The following is a 25,628-nucleotide window of genomic DNA, read 5'->3' as shown; positions in this document are numbered from 1 at the left end:
TTTTTGTTTAAAACTGTATTTAGTTATGTATGTTATGATATATATGTATATACATATATATGTATAATATGTGTGTGAATATTCCACAATTTATTAATCCATCCTTCTCTCAACTGACATTTGTGCTGTGTTGTTTTCAGTCGTTTACTGTATCAACTACTACCATGAATACTCCTACTTTTGGTGCACTTTTCACTGTCAGTTCTTTGGGACATGTAACTGGCTGCTGAATTCTTGGGTTGTGAGGAATGCACATTTTCAGCTATACATGATCATTTCATAATGTACTCAAAGACTTTGTGCTACATATTCTGACCAGCAGTATATACTTTGGCAGTGGTAGTTCTGGGAGGCTCCCAAATTCTTAAAGATGTGAGTCTTTTTAGGGAATAATTTAACAGAATGCCTTTTATATTTGAATAAAACATTTAAGTACACTCAAATTTCTTTTCTTTTTTCTTTTTTTTTTTTTTTTAAGGACAACAATCGTTTATTGGCTTCTCTAAAAGCTGGACTAGAGACGGCATCTTCCCGATCAGGCTGCCCCAACCCACAGCCCTGCCAGAGTGAGGTGGTCCCATTCAGAGCTCCCCAGGGAGCCACCCTGAGACTGGGCAGACACCGGGGATGGGAAGGAAAAAAAAATCAGGAGAAGCAATACTTTGCAAGTTTTCGTTTGTTTGACAGCAGGTATGGGTTGAGGGGGTTCCTGGGCAGGGCTAATGCCCCGCGTTCTGCTCGGCCTTGTGAAGAGATCCACACTGGTGCTGGTGGTCAAGGGGAACCAGCCAGACGAGATCAGCCGGAATGCACTGATTTTGAGGCTTTGTGTTCATTTCGCCCTTGGCCCCTTCTCCATCGGCTTCCCGATATCCTTCCCCCTAGAGCTTGAGGCCGATAGCTCTCTCGATTTTGCCCAGAAACTGGTTATTAGGAATGGCCCGTTCACTCTCGTAGTCTGCAATGACTTGCGGCTTTTCGTTGATTTTCGTTGCCAGGTCCTTCTGAGTCAGCCCCTTGCTCTGCCGGCCCTGCTGGATCACCTTGCCCACCTCCAGGGTCACCTGGTCATGGTGCAGCTCCTCAGTCTCCCGGTCCAGCTTGGGCGTGTTCTTGGTGATTGAATGCTGTTTGTTCTGGCCAGCAGCCCATTTCTTGGAAGTCTCCACATCCTCTCCTCGTCTCTGAGCTGCTAAGATGGCCTGCTTGGACTTGGCCTGGGCGGCCGTGGGGCCCTTCTTGCACAGCACTGTCACCATGTCCCAGTGGCTCTCGGCCATGGCGGGCATTTATAATTTTTACTTAGGAAGAAGGCCTTTTTATTGAGGTGTTGTGTTGTGCAGTGATAAGTCTTCTTCATCTCCTCTGAACAAATTCCAGTCAAGTGGGATAGATCATGATTACCAGGTTTTTGTTTTTGTTTTTTTTAAGTTTTTATTTAATTCCAGTAGTTAACACACAGTGTAATATTAGTTTCAGGGGTACAATATAGTGATTCAACACTCCCATACAACACTCAGTGCTCACCACAAATACACTCCTTAATCCTCATCACCTATTGAACTCACCCACCCACCCACTGATAACCATCAGTTTGTTCTCTATAGTTAAGAGTCTGTTTCATGGTTTGCTTCTCTCTTTTTCCCCCTTTATTTGTTTTGTTTCTTAAATTTCACATTTTAGTGAAATCATTTGGTTTTTATGTTTCTGTCACTGACTCATTTCACTTAACATAATACTCTCTAGCTCATCCATGTCATTGCAAAATTTTGTTCTTTTTTATGGCTGAGTAATAGTCCATTATATATATATACCATATCTTCTTTTTCCATTCATCTGTCAATGGACACTTGTACTATTTCCATAACTTGGCTATTGTAGATAATATTGCTATAAACGTGGAGCTGCAGGTATCCCTTTGAATTAGTATTTTTTCATTCTTTGGGTAAATACCTAGTAGTGCAATTGCTGGATCATAGAGTAGTTCTATTTTTGACTTTTTGAAGAATCTCCATACTGTTTTCTAGAGTGCCTGCACGAGTTTGCATTCCCACCAACAGGGCAAGAGGATGTGTGATCCCTCTTTCTCCACATCCTCACCTGCACCTGTTGTTTCTTGTGTTGTTGATTTTAGCCATTCTAACAGGGGTGAGGTAACTGTAGTTTTGATTTGTATTTCTCTGATGATGAGTGATGCTGAGTATCTTTTCATGTGTCTGTTAGCCATATGGATGTCTTATTTGGAAAACTGTCTATTCATATATTCTGTCCATTTCTTAACTAGATTATTTGGGGGTTTTTTGGGTGTTGAGTTTGATAAGTTCTTTATAAATTTTAGATACAAACTCATCAGATATGTCATTTGAAAATATCTTCTCCCATTCTGAAGGTTGCCTTTTAGTTTTGTTGATGGTTTCCTTCAATGTGCAGAGGCATTTTATTGTACCTAGAGGTGAACCCACAACTATATGATCAATTAATCTTTGATAAGGCAAGGAAGGACTATCCAATGGAAAAAGTCTCTTCAGCAAATGGTGTTGGGAAAACTGGACAGCAACATGCAAAAGAATGAAACTGGACCACTTTCTAACACCATATACCAAAACAAAATGAAATGGACTAAAGACTTAAATGTGAGACATGAAGTTGTGAACATTCTAGAGGAGAACACAGGCAGTAACCTCTTTGACAACAGCCATACCAACTTCTTTTAGATATGTCTCCTGAGGCAAGGGAAACAAAAGCAAAAAATAACCTATTGGGGCTTCATGATTTTCAGTTTTACTCTAAAGTGTACTGATAAATTGAAGACAATTTTGTAAGAGTAGAAGTATAGAAAAATGATACCTGGTTATAATTTTCCTCCAGTTTTTTACAAAGATGTTGCTTATCTTCACAGAAATTCACAACCTTTCATATGTTTGTTTAATCATATTTATCTACCATATCCAAATAATTGAAAAGCTATCGTTTTTATATAAATGATGACACTCCATCTTCCTAATTCATGTCTCAGTGGTTTAACTAATGTTTAATCTACTATGATTGTGTATAAAAAAGCTAAAACTAGTATAAATAGGAATGAGGATAAACACAACTTTCATTTCATAGATAAACAAATCAACTGAAGTACAAATGAGCTATTAGCAATCGTGCTGGGGGGGATTTACCACTGTGTGTTATGGAAGGTATACTATGTATTAGATTTATCTGTCAAATGAAGGAAAAGATTTTAAAAAAACTTATTATCTGTGATTGTTATATGAATGTGATTTTTACCACAAATGTAGTATAAAGCCACACTATTTTAGTCCTCTTCTATTAATATTACTTCTTATTTTCATCAGTCTGGAAATTATAGTTAAACCAAAAGTCTAAAAAAAAGGATATAAAATGTATTCAGATTGAAATAAAGATATAAAACTGTCATTGTTTACATATGACATGATTATCATATAGAAAATACCAAAGTAAAAGAAAAAGAAGCAGAAGAAAGAAAGAAAGAAAGAAAGAAAGAAAGAAAGAAAGAAAGAAAGAAAACACCAAAGTATAAACTCCTGAAACTGATAATTAAGTATGACAGGGTGGCTGTATTCAAAATCAGTAAACAAGAGTCAATTGCATTACTAAATATTCACAATGAAAAATTTATATATTTAAGATTTTAAAAAGTAACAAGACCATTTTCAAGAACACTAAATATTGTGGAATATCCTGTACTTATAGATTAGGAGTTTATAAGTATTTTAAGATGTAAATTCTTCCAAAATTGATTGGTAAATTCAACTTAATCTCAACCCAATTTCCAACAACCTATTTGTTGATGGTGAAAAACAGTTTCTAAAAAAATATGGAATGACAAAGAACTTAGAATAGTGAACAAGTATGAAAGAAGCAACAAAGCTGGAGAACTCACACTACCTGATTCATAATTTACTAGAAAATCACAATAATCAAAACAGTACGGTATTAGCAAAGTAATGGGCATACAAGTCAATGAAACAAACTAGAGATGTCAGAAATAGAACCACATGAATATAATCAACTGATTTTTTGACAAGGATCCAAAGAACATTTGATGGAGAAAAGATATTCTTTTCAAAAAATGTGCAGGAACACCTGAACATTCACATGCAAAAAAAAAAAAAAAATGAACCTAGATATAGACTTTATACCATTCACAAAATAAACTCAAAATGGATCATGGACCTAAATGCAAAACTACAAAATTTTTAGAAAACGTAGTAGAAATCTAGATGAAAATCTTAGGTTTGGTTTGGTGATGGCTTTTTAAAAGTACAATCATAAAAGTACAATATACAAAAGAGAGAATGTAATGTGAACTGCTTTAAAATTAAATCCTTTCACTCTGAAAGACATACATCAAGAGAATAAAAATGCATGCCATAAACTGGGAGAAAATTTTTGCAAAATACATATCTGATAAAAATTTGTATCTAAAAATACAAAAAGTGGCCGGGTGAGCAGGGAGTGCAGCTGAAGACCAAGGAAACGGGAGTGATTGACTGCTTTTCTCTGAGGGCTCACTGAGGAGTGGGGCCCTGAGTTCTTGGCTCCTTCAGGCTGGAGATTGGGAGGCCGCCATTTTCACTCTTGTCCTCCAAAGCTGTACAGAAAGCTTTCAGGGAACAAAAGCTACTGAGAGCAAACCCGAGCAGATTACTTACCCTGACCCATGGCAAGGGTGGTACAATTCTGCCTCAGGCAAAGACATTTGAGAATCACTGTAACAGGCCCCTCCCCAGAAGATCAGCAAGAACAGCCAGCCAAGACCAAGTTTACTGATCAATGAGAACTGCAAAACTCCAGCGCTAGGGGAACACAGCACATAGAATTCATGGCTTTTTTCCCATGATTTTTTAGTCTTTCCAAGTTAATTTTTTTAAATTTTCTTTATTTTCTTCATTTTTTTAGTTGAATATTTCTTCTTTCCTTTTTCAACAAACATCTTATCAATTCCATTTTAAAATCTATTTTAATTTTCACTTTTACAGTCATATTCTATCCCTTCATTGTATTTAACCTTATTTTTTGTAATTATATAAGTTTTTCTTTCTTTAAAATTTTGGGATACAGTTTCTTCTAACAGACCAAAATATATTCTAAATCTAGTGTATGACATTGTCTTAGTCTCCCGCCTGATCACATTCTCATTTTTTAAAAATTTTTTTCATTCTTTTTTCAACCAACTTCTTCTCTTAAATTTTCCTTTAAAATCTTTTTTAATTTTCATCTTTACAGTCATATTCCATCCCCTCATTGTACTTACTCTTATTTTTGTGTGTGTGTGTGTATATTTTTTTCTTTCTTTCTTTAAAATTTTGTACTCCTGGGTATTTACCCCAAAAACACGGATGTAGTGAAAAGAAGGGCCATATGCACCCCAGTGTTCATAGCAGCAATGTCCGCAATAGCCAAACTGTGGAAAGAGCCGAGATGCCCTTCAACAGATGAATGGATAAAGAAGATGTGGTCCATATATACAATGGAATATTACTCAGCCATCAGAAAGGATGAATACCCAACTTTTACATCAACATGGATGGGACTGGAGGAAATTATGCTAAGTGAAATAAGTCAAGCAGAGTAAGTCAATTATCATATGGTTTCACTTATTTATGGAACATCAGGAATAGCACAGAGGACATTAGGAGAAGGAAGGGAAAAATGAAGAGGGGGAAATTGGAAGGAGAGATGAACCATGAGAGACTATGGACTCGAAGAAACAAACTGAGGGTTTTAGAGGGGAGGGGGATGGGGAGATGGGTTATCCCCATGATGGGAATTAAGGAGGGCAGGTACTGAATGGAGCACTGGGGGTTATACAAAAACAATGCATCATGGATCACCACATCAGAAACTAATGATGTATTGTAGGGTGACTAACATAACATAATAAAATGAAATTATAAATAAAATAAAATAAAAAATAAAATTTTGGGAGGCAATTTCTTCTAACAGACCAAAATACACGAAAATCTAGCATGTGGCTCTATTCTATTCACCAGCCTGATCATAATCTTTTTTTTTTTTTCTTTCTCTTTCTTTTTCCCCGGGTTTCAATCTCTTCTGATTTGTTTAGTGTATATTTTTCTGAGGATATTGTTACCCTGTTAGCATTTCATTCTCTCATTCATCTATTCTCCTCTGGACAAAATGACAAGACAGAAAAATTCACCTAAAAAAAAAAAAAAGAACAAGAGGCAGTACTGACTGCCAGGGACCTAATCAGTACAGACATTAATACGATGTCAGAACTAGAGTTCAGAATAACGATTATAAAGATACTAGCTGGGCTTGGAAAAAGCATAGAAGATACAAGAGAATCCCTTTCTGGAGAAATAAAAGAACTAAAATCTAACCAAGTTGAAATCAAAAAGGCTATTAATGAGGTGCAATCAAAAATGGAGGCTCTGGGGCACCTGTGTGGCTCAGTCCTTAAGCATCTGCCTTCAGCTCAGGTCATGATCCCAGGGTCCTGGGATTGAGCCCCACATCAGGCTCCCTGCTCTGCCAGAAGCCTGCTTCTCCCTCTCCCTCTGCCTCTCCCCCTACCCTACGTGTGCTCTCTCTCTGTATCTCTGTGTCTCAAATGAATAAATAAAATCTTAAAAAAAAAAAAGGAGGCTCTAATTGCTAGGATAAATGAAGCAGAAGAGAGAATTAGTGATATAGAAGACCAAATGATGGAGACTAAAGAAGCTGAGAAAAAGAAAGATAAACATCCCTGGATCACGAGGGGAGAATTCGAGAGATAAGTGATACCATAAGATGAAATAATATTAGAATAATTGGAATCCTAGAAGAAGAAGAAAGAGAGGGGCAGAAGGTATATTGGAACAAATTATAGCAGAGAACTTCCCTAATTTGGGGAAGGAAACAGGCATCAAAATCCAGGACGAACAGAGAAACCCCCTCAAAATCAATAATATAGGTCAACACCCCAACATCTAATAGTAAAACTCCCAAGTCTCGGAGACAAAGAGAAAAGTCCTGAAAGCAGCTCGGGACAAGAGGTCTGTAACCTACAATGGTAGAAACATTAGATTGGCAGCAGACCTATCCACAGAGACCTGGCAGGCCAGAAAGGACTGGCATGATATATTCAGGGCACTAAACAAGAAAAATATGCAGCCAAGAATACTATATCCAGGTACGCTGTCCTTGAAAATAGGAGAGATAAAAAGCTTCCAGGACAAATAAAAACTAAAAGAATTTGTGAACACCAAACCAGCCATACAAGAAATATTGAAAGGGGTCCTCTCAGCAAAGAGAGAGCCTAAAAGTAACATAGATCAGAAAAGAACAGAGACAATATACTGTAAGAGTCACCTTACAGGCAATACAATGGCACTAATTTCATATCTTTCAATAGTTACCCTGAATGTAAATGGGCTAAATGCCCCAATCAAAAGACACAGGATTGGATAAAAAAATAAGACCAATCGATATGCTGTCAGCAAGAGACCTATTTTAGACCCAAAGACACCTCCAGATTTAAGTGAGGGGGTGGAAAACCACTTATCATTATAATGGATATCAAAAGAAAGCTGGGGTGGCAATCCTTATATCAGACAAATTAGATTTTAAACCAAAGGCTATAATAAGAGATGAGGAAAGACACTATATCCTACTCAAAGTGTCTATCCAACAAGATCTAACAATTTTAAATATCTGTGCCCCTAACATGGGAGCAGCCAATTATATAAGCCAATTAATAACAAAAGCAAAAAAACACATTGACAAAAACACAGTAATAGTAGGGGACTTTAACACCCCCCTCACTGAAATGGACAGATCATCTAACAAAAGATCAACAAGGAAGTAAAGGCTTTAAATGACACACTGGACCAGATGGACTTCACAGATATATCCAGAATATTCCATCCCAAAGCAACAGAATACACATTCTCCTCTAGTGCCCATGGAACATTCTCCAGAACAGATCACATCCTGGGTCACAAATCAGGTCTCAACTGGTACCAAAAGACTGGGATCATTCCCTGCATATTTTCAGACCACAATGCTTTGATACTAGAACTCAATCACAAGAGGAAAGTCAGAAAGAACTCAAATACATAGAGGCTAAAGAGCATCCTATTAAAGAATGAATGGGTCAACCAGGAAATCAAAGAATAATTTAAAAAATTCATGGAAACAAAAGAAAATGAAAACACAACTGTTCAAAATCTTTGGGATGCAGCAAAGGCAGTCCTAAGAGGAAAGTATATAGCAATACAAGCCTTTCTCAAGAAATAAGAAAGGTCTCAAATATACAACCTAACCTTACACCTAAAAGGCCTGGAGAAAGACCAGCAAATAAAGCCTAAACCCAGCAGGAGAAGAGAAATAAAGATTAGAGCAGAAATCAATGAAATAGAAACCAAAAGAACAGTAGAATGGATCAACGAAACTAGGAGCTGGTTCTTTGAAAGAATTAACAAGATTGATAAACCCCTGGCCAGACTTATCCAAAAGAAAAGAGAAATGACCCAAATAAATAAAATCATGAATGAAAGAGAAGAGATCACAACCAACACCAAAGAAATACAAACAATTATAAGAACATAATATGAACAACTATATACCCGAGGGGAATTCTACCAAACATTTAAAGAAGAATTAAAACTTATTCTTCTGCAGCTGTTACAAAGAATAGAAATGGAAGGAAAACTTCCAAACTCATTTTATGAGGTCAGCATTACCTTGATCTCAAAACCAGACAAAGACTCCATCAAAAAGGAGAACTACTGACAAATATCCCTGATGAACATGGATGCAAAAAATTCTCACCAAAATGCTAGGCAATAGGATCCAACAGTACATTAAAAGGATTACTGACCAGGACCAAGTGGGATTTATTCCTGGGTTGCAAGGTTGGTTCAAATCTGAAAAACAATGTGATACAATACATTAATAAAAGAAAGAACAAGAAACATATGATCCTCTCAATAGACACAGAAAAAGCATTTGACAAAGTACAGCATCCTTTCTTGATTAAAACTCTTCACAGTGTAGAGATAGAGGGTACATACCTCAATATCATAAAAGCCATCTATGAAAAACCCACAGCAAATATCATACTCAATGGGGAAAAACTGAGAGTTTTCCCTTAAGGTCAGGAACATGGCAGGGATGTCCACTATCACCACTGCTGTTCAAAGTAGTACTAGAAGTCCTAGCCTCAGAAATCAGACAGCAAAAAAAAATAAAAGGCATCGGAATCGGCACAGAAGTCAAACTCTCACTCTTTGCAGATGATAAGATACTTTATGTGGAAAACCCAAAAGACTCCACCCCAAAACTGCTAGAACTCATACAGGAATTCAGTAAAGTGGCAGGATATAAAATCAATGCACAGAAATCAGTTGTCTTTCTATACACCAACAACAAGACAGAAGAAAGAGAAATTAAGGAGTCAATCCCATTTACAATTGCACCCAAAACCATAAGAAACCTAGGAATAAATCTAACCAAAGAGGCAAAGAATCTGTACTCAGAAAACTATAGAATACTCGTGAAAGAAATTGAGGAAGACACAAAGATGTGGCTATTCGGGGTCTTTTCTGGTTCCATGCTCATGTATTGGAAAACAAATATTGTGAAGATGTCAATGCTACCTAGAGCAATCTACACATTTAATGCAATCCCTATCAAAATACCATCAACTTTTTCGAAGAAACAGAACAAATAATCCTAAAATTTGTATGGAACCAGAAAAGACCCCGAATAGCCAGAGGAATGATGAAAAAGAAAAAGAAAAGCAAAGCTGGTGGCATCACAATTCCGGACTTCAAGCTCTATTTCAAAGCTGTCATCATCAAGACAGTATGGTACTGGCACAAAAACAGACACTTAGATCAATGGAACAGATTAGAGAGCCCAGAAATGGACCCTGAACTCTATGGTCAACTCATCTGCGACAAAGCAGGAAAGAATGTCCAATGGAAACAGACAATCTCTTCAACAAATAGTGTTGGGAAGATTGGACAGCCACATGCAGATGAATGAAACTGGACCATTTCCTTACACCACACACAAAAATAGACTCAAAATGGATGAAAGACCTCAATGTGTGACAGTAATCCAACAAAATCCTTGAGAAGAACACAGGCAGCAACCTCTTTGAACTCAGTCGCAGCAGCTTCTTCCTAGACACATTGCCAAAGACAAGTGAAGCAAGGGCAAAAATGAACTATTGGGACTTCATCAGGATAAAAAGCTTTTGCACAGCAAAGGAAACAGTCAACAAAACCAAAAGACAACTGACAGAATGGGAGAAGATATTTGTAAATAACATAACAAATAAAGGGCTAGTGTCCAAAATCTATAAAGAACTTATCAAACTCAACACCCAAAGAATAATCCAGTCAAGAAATGGGCAAAAGACATGAACAGATTTTCTGCAAAGAAGACATCTAAATGGCCAACAGACAGATGAAAAAGTGCTCAACCTCACTTAGTATCAGGGAAATACAAATCAAAACCTCAGTGAGATACAACCTCACACTAGTCAGAATGGCTAAAATTAACAAGTAAGGAAGTGACAGATGTTGGTGAGGATGCGGAGAAAGGGGAACCCACATACACTGTTGGTGGGAATGCAAGCTGGTGCAGCCACTCTGGAAACCAGTATGGAGGTTCCTCAGGAAGTTGAAAATAGAGCTACTCCTAGACTGAGCAATTGCACTACTGGGTATTTACCCCAAAGATACAAATGTAGTGATCTGAAGGGGCACACGCACTCCAATGTTTATAGCAGCAATGCCCACAATAGCCAAACTATGGAAAGAGCCAAGATGTTCATCAACAGATATATGGATAAAGAAGATGTGATACACACACACACACACACACACACACACACACACACACACACACACACAATGGGATATAATGCAGCCATCAAAAAAATTAAATCCTCCCATTTACAACGATGTGGATGGAACTAGAGGGTATTATGCTAAGCGAACTAAGTCAATCAGAGAAAGACAAGTATCATATGACCTCACTGATATGAGGAATTTGAGAAACAACACAGAGGATCATAGGGGAAGGGAGGGAAAAATGAAACAAGACGAAACCAGAGAGGGAGACAAACTATAAGAGACTCTTAATCCCAGGAAACAAACTGAGGGTTGCTGGAGGGGGGAGGGGGGGAGGGATGGTGTGGCTGGTGATGGACATTGGGGAGGGTATCTACTATGGTGAGCACTGTGAATTGTGTAAGACTGATGAATCACAGACCTGTACCCCTGAAACAAATAATACATGATATGTTAATAAAAAAATTCTTTTAATTAAAATATAATAAAAATAAAAATACAAAAAATCTTCTGCCAACAAATACAAGTCCAGGATTAAGAAGCTTCACAGGCAAATTAAACAAACATTTAAAGAAGGGTTAATACCTATTCTTTTCAAACTATTCCAAAAAATAGAAGATGAAGGAAAACTTCCAAATTCTACGAAGCCAGCATTACCCTGACACCAAAACCAGATAAAGATACAACAAAGAAAGAGAACTACAGGCCAATATTCCTGATGAACATAGACGCAGAAATTCTCAACAAAATACTGGCAAATTGAATCCAACAGTACCTTAAGAAATCATTCACCATGTTCAAGTAGGATTTATTCCTGGGATGCCAGGGTGGTTTAATATCCACAAATCATTGTGACACATCACATCAAAAAAAGAAAGGATAAAAACCACACGGTCATTTCAATAGATGCAGAAAATGCATTTGACAAAGTACAACATCCATTCATGATAAAAACCCTCAACAAGTAGGTTTAGAGGTAAATACACCTCAACATAATAAAGGCCTGGTATGAAAACCCACAGGTAATATCATACTTAATGGGGAAAAACTGAGAGCTTTTCCCCTAAGGTCAGGAATAAGACAAGTATGTCCACTCTCTCCATTTTTATTGAACTTAGTACAAGAAGTCCTAGCCACAGCAATCAGACAACAAAAAGAAATAAAAGGCCTCCAAATTGGTAAGGAAGAAGTAAAACTTTCACTATTTGCAGATAACATGCTCTATATGGAAAATCTGAAAGACTCCACCAAAAAACTAATAGAACTGATAGGTCAACTTATTAAAGTTGCAGGATAAAAAAATCAATATACACAAATATATATAATGGAATATTATTCAGCCATAAAAAAGAACATAATCTTGCCATTTGCAACAACACGGATGGATCTAGAGCCTATATGCTAAGCAAATAAACCAGTCAGGAAAAGACAAATACCATATAATTTCAGTCACGCGTGGAATATAAGAAACAAAACAAATGAACAAAGAAAGAAGAGAGAGAGAGAGAGAAACCAAAAATCAGACTCTTAACTATAAAAAAAACAAACTGATGGTTACCAGAGGGGAGTGGGTGGGTGGATGGGTGAAATAGGTGATGGGGCTTAAGGAGAGCACTTGTCCTGATGAGCACTAAGTCCTATATGGAACTGTTGAATCACTATTTTATACATCTGGAACTAATATAACACTGTATAGTAACTACACTGAAATTAAAACTTTTAAAATTTAAGGGAAAAAAAACAAAAAAAATTCATAAAATTCAATAATAAGAAAACCAGTGAACCAAAAGGAACAAAATTGGGCAAAAATATGATCAGACATCTCACCAAACGACGTATACAGATGGCAAATAAGCATATGCAAAGATAATCAATACCATTTATTATTATGTAAATGCAAATTTAAAAAATGAGATATCATTACACACCTATTAGTAAGACTAAAATCCTAAAACTGAAAATACCAATAAGTGGTAAAGATATGGAGCAAAAGAAACTCCCATTGTGGTGGGAATACAAGTGGTATAGATATTTTGGAAGACAGTTTGGCAGTCTCTTACAAAGCTAAACGCAGTTTTACCATGTATTGTGATCACCTTTCTATGTACTTACTCAACTGATGGGAAAACATATCCACACTAGGAAATTTTAGGTGAATATTTATAGAAATTTTATTCATAACTGACCCAAACAGGAAGAAACAAAGATGTCCTTCAATGGATGAATCCATAGAAAAGTTGCTATCTAGTTATAAAATGGAATATTATTCAATTGTAAAAATAAATGCAGTATACAATAACAAAAATACATAAATGAATCTTTAATACGTACTGCTGAGTGAAAGAGGTCAACTTGAAAAGGCTATATACTGTATGATTTCAATTCTATGACCTTATGCAAAAGGCAAACCCTTAGAGACAGTGAACAGATCAGTGGCTGCCAGGTGTTTGGGAAGAGTGGAAGATTGAACAGAGAAACACAGGGATTATTTTATGGAGGTGAAAATATTTTATATAATGTTGCAATGGTGTATATAAGACACTATGTAACTTTTAAGTGCAAAAGAGACTCAGTTTATGCAGCGAAAAGTTATTTAGGAGGTTGGTGGATCACAGGGTGGGATGCAGATTATGACAAAAAAATACAAACTAATTGCATTAAAAATGCATGAAATAACCTCACTGAAGACAGTAGGGAAAAATAATGTGATCAAAATAATTCTGGAAATGAGTGGTTTCTATAAGACTAGGGCAAAAGGAACAGTACATAAGCACTGTGCTATTGATGATAAAGTTGTGTCAAATGGGAGACTAGATTAACAATTATGAAACAATTATTCATACACAATGGAATCAAACAACGAATTAATAGTCAGTGAATGGTGAAATCCAGGTTTATCACTCATTGGAGGACTAGGTTATAGAAAAGTAAGGGAAGAAGGCAGAATCATCATGTGGTGATGGATTTGTGTTGGACACGAGTATGAACTCACATTTAACTTCATTTAGATATAGATGATACATATGGAAGTATTTATAAATATATGTATATACTTTGATTATTACACATATGTACATTTCCTTGTTCTGCGAGTATATATTTCCTTGTTCTGCCAACTTACACAGATGTCCTAAAAGAAACAACAGTAAGCAACAAGCATACCTTAGTAGTCCCAGATCTTGTTTTCTAACACCACTTTTCTACAAAAGGATTGTGGGCTCTCCAGAGAACTAGATGATTTTGAGATTTGGTAAGGAACATACAAAGTGAGCTTGATACATCATGTGGTGCCTGAAAGTAAGGGAATGTTACACATACACACACACACACACACACACACACACACACACACACACACACACACACCCCAGAGACAGGTGTATGTCAAAAGAACACAGGAATCAACTAAAAACTTCCACTGGCCAAAGCTGCATCAATTTGAGCAATAAAATAAATAAAATAGGACTGACTATATCCCAAAGTATGAAACAAATAGCCTCAAGTTCATATATAAGCAGATGATTAAATAAACACATGATCGGGGAGAAAAAATTTCCTATGTAGAGGAATTTCAAATTATGTATGCAAATATTTCTACTTCAAGAAGGTGGAAACATACTGCCATTCATGTGTCAGCTGTGCGTAGCGACTTTCTTCCGAGTATAGAATGGAAGGGCAGAAAAAGAGGAACTTCATAATGGGAAAAAAAAAAACTGACAAACACTACTTTAGCCAGATAAGCTTAACATCATAACTGATAGATCATTTTGCTAGCAAGTTCCACAGATTTTTTTGTGAGAGTGGTAGCTTCTTCCCAAAATCCATAAACTTCATCTAGAAATGAGGAAAACATCAGAAAAAAAATTGAGAAGCATTCTACAAAATATTTGGCCTGTATTCTTCAAGTGTCAAAAGACGAGGGAAGATTGAGACATTGTGACAAAACAAAGACATAAAGAAACAATGACTAAATATAATGTGGTATACATATATACACATACAGATGTGATACACATGTATACATACATATATTCTGAATGTTCATAATTTATAAGTGTTTATCTTTTGTTATAGTTTCCTTATTCATGGGTATGGGATATTTTTAATTATTTCAAGTCAGTATTGCACTGAAAATCCATATTCCTATCTTAGTTTGTACATAGGTGAGTGTGTGTGTGTGTGTGTGTGTGTGTGTGTGTGTGTGTGTTTGAATAGATTTTTTTTAAACTGTTTTGGATATGGTGCCTTACTTAAAAGACTACCCCTATTTTACACTGGAATTCTAGTAATTTAGTGATTTTATTAATTTTACATTGAATTCATTGCTCTGCCTGGAAATTATTTTTTAAAGTGAAACAGGAAAGTAAGCCTTTTTTTTTTCTTGTTGACTATCTGTTTCTTGGAAAACCACCAGTTGAACAGAAATTCTTTTCATTGTTGATTTGGAAGTCATCTTTACTATATACAAAATTGAAATTTTTTTATTGACTCTAAATTTTGTTTATATTTGAACTGCATCTGCTCTGTTTCTAGCAAGAAACTAAGTATGTAATTAATTTTGCAAAACAAGTGAGATTGATTAAAAAAAGAGTGAATGGAATTGATATTTGCAGAGATATTTAGATAAAATATGTCAAAAATTGGGCGACTGGGTGGCTCAGTCGGTTTAAGCATCTGCCTTTGGCTCAGGTCATGATACCAGGATCCTGGGATGGAGCCCCATGTGGGGCTCCCTACTCAGCTGTGAGTCTCTTCTCTCTCTCCCCACCCCCCTCATGCTCTTGTGCTCCCTGTTTCTGTCTCTCTCTGTCTCTCTCTCTCTTGCGTGTGCACACATAAAAATAAGAAAATAAAATCTTAGAAAAAAGATACGTCAAAAATTGACAAAATCTTAGGAAAAATAACTTTTAACACAGAGCACTACTTGTCTAGATCACTGGCCTAGTGGATAACAAGGCACTTCAGCTTCTTAATTTTAATACCATTTGGATTTTTTATGTCCCTCCTACAGATTGGTACTTTTTTGAATCAGAGTTACCTCTTTTGCCATCACATGGGTTTTATGTTTAGTAATACAAGAAGCCAAACACTAGCAAAGGGGATAAATAGTATATATATACTAATTATGCATATATAAATACTATTTATTTATACTATTATAGAATAGTATATATACTATTTATACATATATTTATATACATAAATTCTATGTGTGTGTAACTATATATACACACACACACAATTGCATTATATATATATATATATATATATACGGACTTGCTAAGAATTTATGTATATTCTGAAATATATTCCTGAAATACATGATCTGCCCAAGAATATATTTTAAACTACCTCCATGTTTTAATACTTACTTGAACCAGTGAATAAGCACAGTAATTAGCCTCTTTTCATCAATCATAATTTTAGTTTTATTCCTTTAATTTTTAACATCCATAAATTGAAACTAAAACTTACCAGACTTGTGACTGTGAATAATAGTATTTTCCTTTTAGTGTTAAGAAACCTTCTGCCACTATTTTTTAAAGGATCTCAAAGGTAAACTCTGTTTAATTTCTTATGCCAGAATTTATCTGTCCTTCCTTTGTTCTAACACAATTCTTCCAAATTTCTTCAACAAAATGAAAGATGACAGAACTGATACATACAAATCCCGTTTAAAGTGGTACATTAATTATGCTTAGCTATTTCATCCATCAATGCTGGGATTTAATGCATAAGAAAATATTCCTCAATGTTTCTTCATGTGGAGCATAGCATATTTGCTCCATGGCTGGTTGATGTATAGGCCGAGGTCTTTGGATGTGACAACTACATAGGAATATGCTGCACTATTTACTGATCATCAATATAAGTGGGTTATTCAGGGCACTTTGTGACTTTATAAGGTTAAAAGATAGTACTAATGAGAATATTTTCATACTGTATTATTATGTTGAATATGGCTCTTTAATGGGCCAAATCCTTCTAGATTTACAAACAAAATACTTCTTCATCACAAGATAGGGGAAAAAGGAAATACATACCACAAAAATTTATCATATACTAAATTTCTTTTTAAGTTGGATTCTTCACAGAACATCTGTTTCAATAGTACTAAATTAAGATAATAGTTGGAAAAATGCATTTTCTCATATCACCAGGATCATTTAGAAGAAGAGTATATACCTACCACACTCAAAGAAAAGGAGTAAATGGGCAGTTCATAACAAATATATTTAAAAACCAGCTGCCTAAACTCAGGTGTGTTTTCCAGGACCATTGAATTAAAATTTCATTGAATTAAAATGAAAGTTGAATCTTAGCTTCTGACTGATACTTAACTGTCAGTGATATTTTTTCTTGAATTATTAATTTGTTTGTCACATATTTCTCCCTCCAATTTTCATTTTTTCTTTATAATAAAAAGCAACATGTATATGAAAAATGAGATTAACTAAGGGGATAAATATTAGAAAGATCCATCAGTGAGTCTTTTGTCTTGAACAATTAATCTAGTAATATTTTATCAGGATGAGCTAAGTTGTGCTGCTGGAAGAAACAACCCCCAAATCTTAGTTGCTTCACAGAAAAAAAAAAAAATTCTTGTTTGCTTTATGTGTCCAATGTAGGTTAAAAAGGAACTGCTTATTTCACTCACTCTGGAATAGACACTATTACAGCCTTCACCTTATCACATGCATCTACAGTGTTTTTGGTCAAGATAAAGGGAATATAGTGAATTACACACTAGCTTTTAACATTTCCAACTAGAAGTGAGATATATCACTTTTGCTCACTTTGCATTGATCAAAGTAAGATATGCAATCACGAAGAGTTTCAAGCAGGCAGGGAAGTGTAATATCACCATATGCTGGACGATGGGAGAATTAGAGATATTTGGTAAACAGCCATAATGTTCAGGGTCAGCATTTTTAAGATCAAATATTCAGTCCAATTTCTGCATCTCAGAAAAAAGCATTCATATCTTCCCAAGCCATACAACCTCAAGTTATGTGCAATCACAGAACCAAGTCAAAGTCTATTAATCTTGGGTGATCCATGGTAGTGGCTCCTCTCGATTAACTAAGTCAAGAAAAGTGAAACAAATGAGCATTTTCTTGATGAACTAAAACTAAATGTTCTCTTGATCAACTAAAATAAATAAATTAACTAATTAGTAAGTAAACTGTCTCTGAATTCTCACAAAAATCTTGCATCTTTAAAAAACCAAACATGGTAGGGGCGCCTGGGTAGCTCAGTTGGTTAGGCGACTGCTTTCGGCTCTGGTCATGATCCCAGAGTCCTGGGATCAAGTACCGCATCCGGCTCCCTGCTCAGTGGGAAGCCTGCTTCTCCCTCTCCCACTCCCCCTGCTTGTGTTCCCTCTCTCGCTGTCTCTCTTTCTCTCTCTGTCAATTAAATAAATAAATAAAATCTTAAAAAATTAATAAAAATAAAAAACCAAACATGGTAAACACTGATATGCAACAATTCTGAAATTCACCAGACAAATTTTGAGACTTCCTCTACCTTAAGTGTGGGGAACATCCCTTAAAAATAGTCCTTTCTTTTTTCTTGAAAGAGATTCCCTAGTCGAATTTTTCCTGAGACCATTATTTTATTCTCTTGAAGATTCATTTATCCATATTTTTACATTAAATATATTAAGGTGGACAGTGGAGAATAAACATTTCTTGGGGACTGAGCAAATTTTTAAGCATATTTCCACAGATAAATTTGGGATCTCTGGCATCTTTGTAAGTCTCAAGAAGTTAAAGCCTTGTTTACTTTGGGGGTATGGTTTGCTTGATAGGATAACTTTCTTAAACACCTACTGAGCTTCTTATCTATTGGATCCCAGTCAGATCCCAGGACAATAACTACACCTACAAATCCTTTCTAGATTTAATTATCATAATTGCTACATTTCTTCCTTTTTTGCCCTATGTTTGTCTTTCTCAATTTAGCTGTGGGAGTCTTTGATAGGAGAGCAACACCTTAAAGACTTTTTTTTTCCAGTGCCAGGAATCCAAATGAAAAAAAAAAAAAAAAGAAAATACTGGCACCAATTTAATCCATTCAGTGTCTTAAAGTTTCTCTGGTACTCAAAACATTTCTAAATTTTATCTTTTACTGTTTTTGATTGCAAAGCAGTTGCTTTACCTAATTCTAAAATTTCCTGGAATTGTGTATCTCTGTACCTCTCCATTAGTCATTTTTTCTTTAATTTTATTTTAACATGCTATGTTAGTCACCATACAGTACATCATTAGTTTTTGATGTAGTGTTCCATGATTCATTGTTTGCATATAACACCCAGTGCTCCATGCAATACATGCCCCATTAGTCTTTATATTGTCTAGCAAACTGGCGAGTTCTTTCTTAAATTTGTTTCTCATATGTAATACCTTGTACTATTCAGGGAATATCAACAAATCCTCGCTAAAAACTTTATTTTCAAAATTTTTAATCAAAGAATTCAAGTTCTTTATGTACACAAAAAGCTGTCCAAGTGATCATAGGCTACAGTTTTATCAAATGTTCTGGCCATTGCAGAACATTGATCACTATATATTCAGACTTCTATTACAGATGCTTCACCACTTACTACTCATGGTATAAGCCAACACCACCACACCTTACAGTGTTTGTTTGTATACCTGTTTCTGTTTTTTGTTGTTATGAAATCAACTCCCTCCTGGTGATTCTAAAATACCCATTATCTAAATCAATTACAAAGGCCAAGGTTTTACTGCTATAATAACAACTCCAAATCATAGCACTTCACAAAATAAAGTTTATTTTCCATTCCTGCTATATATGGAATTGTTATCTGCTTATTATGCCTACTCAGCTAAACGTTGCATACAACTGATACAATTTCCAATGTAGTAAAAAGATTAACTGCCAAATCTCCCTCTGGCTTTCAAAGTGTTTACATGGCCTAACATACATCCCTTTCACTCACAACCTCTTTTATTTTTTTTAACAGATTTATTTATTTTTATTAGAAAGAGAGCGAGCAAGGGGAGGGGCAGAGGGAGAGGGACAAGGAGAGGGAGAGAAGCAGACTTCCTGCTGATCTCAGAGCCCGACATGGGACTGGATTTCAGGACCCTGAGATCATGGCCCTGAGATCATGATCCTGAGATCATGACCAGAGCTGAAATCAAGAGTCTGATGCACAACAAACTGAGCCACCTAGGTGCCCCTCACTTACAACTTCTTAGCCATAAAAGGTCACAGGACTGTACCTATTTTAAAAGTTTTAAGAATATATTAGACTATTACATGCATGGAAAGGAAAAAAAAACAAAATTTTGGTAAGTGGTAATCAAGGCTAAAGTTTTTAATTCTCTTTATTGTCTTTATATAGGGACTTTCTATGTTTATGTGGAATATATATATATATATTATATGTGGAATATACACATATAGTAAGGATATAGCAATTATTGATTCAGGGCTACTGGAAAATTTCCTTCCATCAGTTTCCAAAATTTGTCCAATAATCCAATAATAATAATCATATGTGGACATCTAATAAAATTATAGAATTCTAGACCTCTGTAAAGTAGATTCTGATTGGGCAGACCTAAGACAGACAGCCAATATATTACAAATATGCCAAGTGATATTCTTTTTTTTTTTAATAAGACTTCATGTATTTATTTGACAGAAAGATTGAGAGAGGTTGAGAGAATGAGTGGGAGGAGGAGCAGAGGGAGAGAGAAGTGGATTCCCTGCAGAGCCGGGAGCCTGACTCAGGACTCAATCCCAGGACCCTGGGATCATGACCTGAGCCAAAGGCAGATGCTTAACCTACTGAACCACCCAGGTGCCCTACAAAGTGATATTCATCATCAGGTAACTGGGAAATATTTCTCCGCAACAAAATGTGGGTGAAAACAATTAGTCTTCTGAAAAAGATTTTACAATTTTATGTTTTAACTTATTAATATTTTTGGAATTTTTATTTTAAATGATTAGACTTTATGTTTTGAGCAGTTTTAAGTTTACAGAAAAATTGGACAGAGTATAGTTTAAATTCAAAGGAATTTGTTGTGAGTAGCATGGATGATAAGTTTTTTCCATATCTGTAAAACTTTAGGTGAATTTCTGACATTCTATAAATACATACCTGGGTGTTTTTAAACAGAATACTCTAAATTTTTTATTAACTTGAATAATACTGGAACAAATTAGAAGATAAAGGAAGCCCAATTATTTAAGGAATTTGTCTCCTAGCATACACAAAATATATTTAAGAATTATTCTAACATAAAGAATTAAGATTAATAATGTAAACTGTATAGTTTATCCTTTGAGTAAATCAGAGATTTACCTTTATTTTAAAAAAAGAGGAAATAGATTAAGAGTGATTTCTCCATATCTACAGAACTTGGAACATAGCAGGCATTCAACAAATATTTATCAATTTAGTGTGTTCTCTGGAGTGGTAGATCTTGGAATTGATCAGATAATAATCTAGTCTAGAATCTTTTCCACTTAACTAAACCACATGTTAGTTCCTTTACAAAAAAAAAGAAAAAAAGCATGAATATTTTTATTATGTAGAAAATATAGATAAGTACAAATTTAACAAAATTTTACAATAAATCATAATACCAATGATATAATGTTTTGTCAAGGTAGCTCTATCACCAAAACTGAATTTAAAAAATATATATACAGATACAATGATTACTAATTAGGTAGTAAAACTGGGGGGTTGTGGCTTCTGGTTTAATTTTTGTATAGAGATTACTACTGCCATGGATTTCTTTTTTTCAAATGCAACTGAGCCTAAATAAAACTCATTCGTATTCTATGATAGGTATAGTGAGCTTCCTGAAAGCCACCCAATCTCCTATGATATTCGGGAAAGGAAGATGTTTGCCTAATGACCTGACTGAATTCCCACTTCTGCCTGGATTAGTTCAATTTATGGATAATGTCTCTAGCTCACACACCCTGTCTTTGTTTAGCACTCTAAGCCAGAAATGTGTAAATTTACCTCTTTCCTTGATATCCTCAAAAAGAATAACCTTCCCAAACTTTACATAAGTTTTTGCATGTGTAGCACAGTTTATTGTAGTGTTTTTTAATAAAATACAGATATGTTTAAAATATAGATATATTTAAAAATTGAACATGAGAAACTCTATAGATTTAACAAATTGGGTTTAATTAGTTAATAGATTAAATAGATTGGGTCTCTACAATATTAAGTATTCTTCCCACTACTCCACAATAAAACTCATTTGCTAATGGTAAGCAAACACCGATCAGCTTTCTGACAATAGAAATTAGCTATTTCTAGATTTTCATTTAATATGATGTAATGTCATTGTTTCATATACATTTAATGGTACCGTATGTCCTTTTTTCCTGATTTATCCAACTGAACATAATCTTTGTGATAGTCATCCATGTTTTACAAGTATCAGCAGCTGATTCATTTTGATTGCTGGGTAGTATTCTATTTTATGGATATACCACAATTGTTTATTCTCCAATTCATGGACAATTGAGTGTTTCTCATTTTCAACTGTTGTGTGTAAAGTTTCTTTTAGTATTTGTGTACAAGTCCTTGTGCAGACATATAGTTTCATTTACCTTGGATAAATACCTAAGGGCTGGAAATATGGGTCATATGGTACTTAAGTGTTTGCCACTGTAAGAAACTTTCAAACTAGTTCCAAAAGTGGTTTTCTTCTAGAAGTTTTATAGGTTTAGTTTTGTTTACGTCTATGAGCCACTTCAAGTAAATTTGGGGGTAAACTACGAGGTTAGAGTTAGATTTTATTTTCCATATAAATGCACAATTATTTTATTACCTTATTTTGAGAAGACTATCCTTCTTCCACTGAATTACTTGGGTACCTTTGCCACAATCAATTGACTATATCAGTCTATTTCTTTTCTTTTTTTCCCCATATTTCTTGATTCCATTCAGTTCTATTATGTCTTAATAAGGCTAGCTAGAGGTTTATCAATTTTCCTGATTTTTTCCAGACCCAGCTTTTGATTTCATTGATCTGACCAAATTTTTTCTATTTTCTAAATCATTCATTTATATTCTTATTTTTATTGTTTATTTACTTCTAATTGCTTCTATTTAATTTGCTGGGGGGTTTTCTAATTTCTAATTTTGATCATTGATTTGAATAATTTTATTTTACCTCAATTTCACTAAACTATTTTTTAATAATCTTTATATTTTGAAATAATTCTCTATATACATAAAAGTTGCAGAGTTGCTATATACTCTTACTAAGTTTCTCCTATTAATATCATATTATCATATATCATTTAACCTTTGTCCAAGTTATGAAATTATAAAACCAACATTGACATATTACTGTTAATTAAACTGGGTTTGGTTGTATATAACCGGTTTTTCAGTAATTTCTTCTTTGTGTTCCATGATCCAATCCATGTTACCACATTGCGTTTACCTGCCATGGCTCCTTAGCTGCCTCTGGCCTGTGATGGAATTTCAAATTTTCCCTTGTTTTTCACAACCTTGACATTTGAGGAGTACTATTCAGGTTTTTGTAACTTGTCCCTCAATTTCACTCTGTCTGATGGTTTTTGTCTTAATTAGATGGGGGTTGTGTGTCTTTAAAAAGAATAGCATGGAGGAAACAAGTAGTTCTCATTACATTATTTTTATGGTTACATGACATCATTGGCGATATTAACCTTCATCACTTGGTTCAGGTAGTATTTTATAGGTTTTCATACTATGAATGAAGCTACTGTTGTTACTTTTCTATATTCTTTTGACGGGAGTCCCACATGTTTACATGTGGGATGTAAACACACATCCCAGGGTGTGTTTACCACCCACATACCCACACACCCTGGGAGTTAAGCTCTATATCTCGGGGGGGGGGTATATCCAGATATATTATTGAAGTTATTCTCTAAGGAAGATTTGTGTCTTCTCCCACATTTATTTATTTTATTCAATCACATACTTATATTAGCATAGACTCATTTATATTTATTTTATACATTAGGTTATAATCTAATATACACTGAATTTTTGTGCTTAATTTTTTTAAGCTATGGCCATTGGGAACAGTTTATATTGTTTCTTTCGTCCTTTCTCTACTCCCACATTGTTGTCATCGTTGCTGTCATTTGAGCACTCCATTAATTTCTGGTACTATAGAATGCTCAATGCTCATTTGTATCCTTCCTGTTCCAGGCCCAGACCTTGCCATTTTCTCCAAGTCTCTCTAGTTCCTTTTATTGGAGAATGTAATTTAGAAGCCAAGTCTGGGCACTGGTGTGCTTATTGCTACTGGAGTACCATCACTTCTAAGATCTCTTGGTGGTCAGAGAACATATATTATACTAATACATATATACACACACACAGACACACACATACACACACATACCTGGTTCAGTATCTATCCATCTGTATATACATATTACGCTAAACATAAGTTCATTAGAGGTGTCTGACTCTAACCAAGTACCACGAGGTTCATTCTAGCCTACCTTTCTTGACTATAACCTCCCTTTCTGAAAAGGATAAACTTCGCTCCTGAAATCCACTATCCTTTTATTTATTTGTTCAACCTTAATGTGCAATGGTTTCAGAATTGTTAACCCATACCTTCATTAAAACAAAATTTACTAATTAGAGTGCAGTATATTCAATAGATCCTTTTGTTTTTCGCTGTACAGTTTTCAGTCAAAACTCTGCCTTGCAAAGTTATATAGGTAAGCTCCTTTTTGCATTTTTTGTTTGTTTTTTCCCTTCCCCTTCAGTATGGTCATATCAAATACCTGTAGTAGAGTTAGATTCATCTGTCTTCCTGTATACCATCCCAGTGTCCCCCTGACACATCCTGTTTTTTTTTTTCAATAATATTTTAACTTTTAAAAAGTCTAAGTTAATGATTTGAGGTTGTCTAAATGTATGCTAATTTCAAACATGTATGCACTCATACATTTATTCAAAAATTTATTGACGTCTTAGAACATAAATTTTAGTAGGAAGACATAGAAAATTACCATAAAAACAAACAAAACAAAAAACAAAAAAGACAAGAGAGGTAGTATCCACCCTAGGAAGAAAATAAAAATATAGTAAGGTATGTAGACAGAGTGCCCTGTCTACGAATGCTTTATTGATAGGCTATCAGTGGAAATCTTTCTAATAAGGTAAGAATTTAACAGTGATTGAAGGAAGTAATGGTATAGGCTCTGTAGATTTTTCCTAGAGATGTTTTCCATGCAAAGTGAATAGTAAGGAGTGACTTTGAAATTGTAGCCAGGTTGTAGGTATATTCTAGAAATAGGAAGAAGATAGGGCATATAGGACAATATGAGCCCTGTGGGGGGGAGGGTGGGAATAGAAACAGATGTGAGGTCAGGGAATTAGTAGGATAATAAATCTTATAGATACTAGTAAAGCATTGTAAGGACTTTGGATTTTTTTTCCCTCAATAAATGGAGACTTGAATGGTTTTCAATACAAAGACTGTTGGTGTGATGGTCAAGTGAAGGATGTACTTCAAGGAGGGTGAGATGTCAACTTTGTACAGTGTTGCTGACAGGACCAGTCAAATGTGGACTAAGACCTGAGAAGAGAAAGGTCAATGAAGTGGTAAGGTAAAAGCCTTAGTGAATTAAGTTCAAGGGATGCTACAAAAACCAGAAGTAGAGACCAAAAATATGGAAAATTCTTTCAGAGTCTTGCTCTAATATGGAACAGAAAAATGGAGTGTCACCAGAGGGAGATGTGAGCACAAGGAC

General features: G+C 35.1%; 1 protein-coding gene across 2 annotated transcripts; it reads right to left on the bottom strand.

Moving 5' to 3' along the window:
- Positions 1 to 881: 881 nt before the first annotated feature.
- LOC113927443 (endothelial differentiation-related factor 1-like) lies at positions 882 to 1,281 on the bottom strand. Of its 2 annotated transcripts, XM_027603268.1 has the most exons (2): positions 1,053 to 1,280; positions 882 to 1,001 (listed from the first exon to the last, which is right to left on the bottom strand). In XM_027603268.1, the coding sequence occupies exons 1-2, from the start codon at positions 1,278 to 1,280 to the stop codon at positions 882 to 884; spliced, it is 348 nt and encodes a 115-aa protein (XP_027459069.1). The 2 variants fall into 2 exon arrangements, with proteins under 2 accessions (XP_027459069.1, XP_027459068.1); XM_027603267.1 differs by having other exon boundaries at positions 882 to 1,281.
- Positions 1,282 to 25,628: the final 24,347 nt, after the last annotated feature.

This window comes from Zalophus californianus, chromosome 7 (assembly GCF_009762305.2).
Source record: "Zalophus californianus isolate mZalCal1 chromosome 7, mZalCal1.pri.v2, whole genome shotgun sequence".
NCBI lineage: Eukaryota > Metazoa > Chordata > Mammalia > Carnivora > Otariidae > Zalophus > Zalophus californianus.
This window is presented reverse-complemented; position numbering and strand designations above follow the sequence as displayed.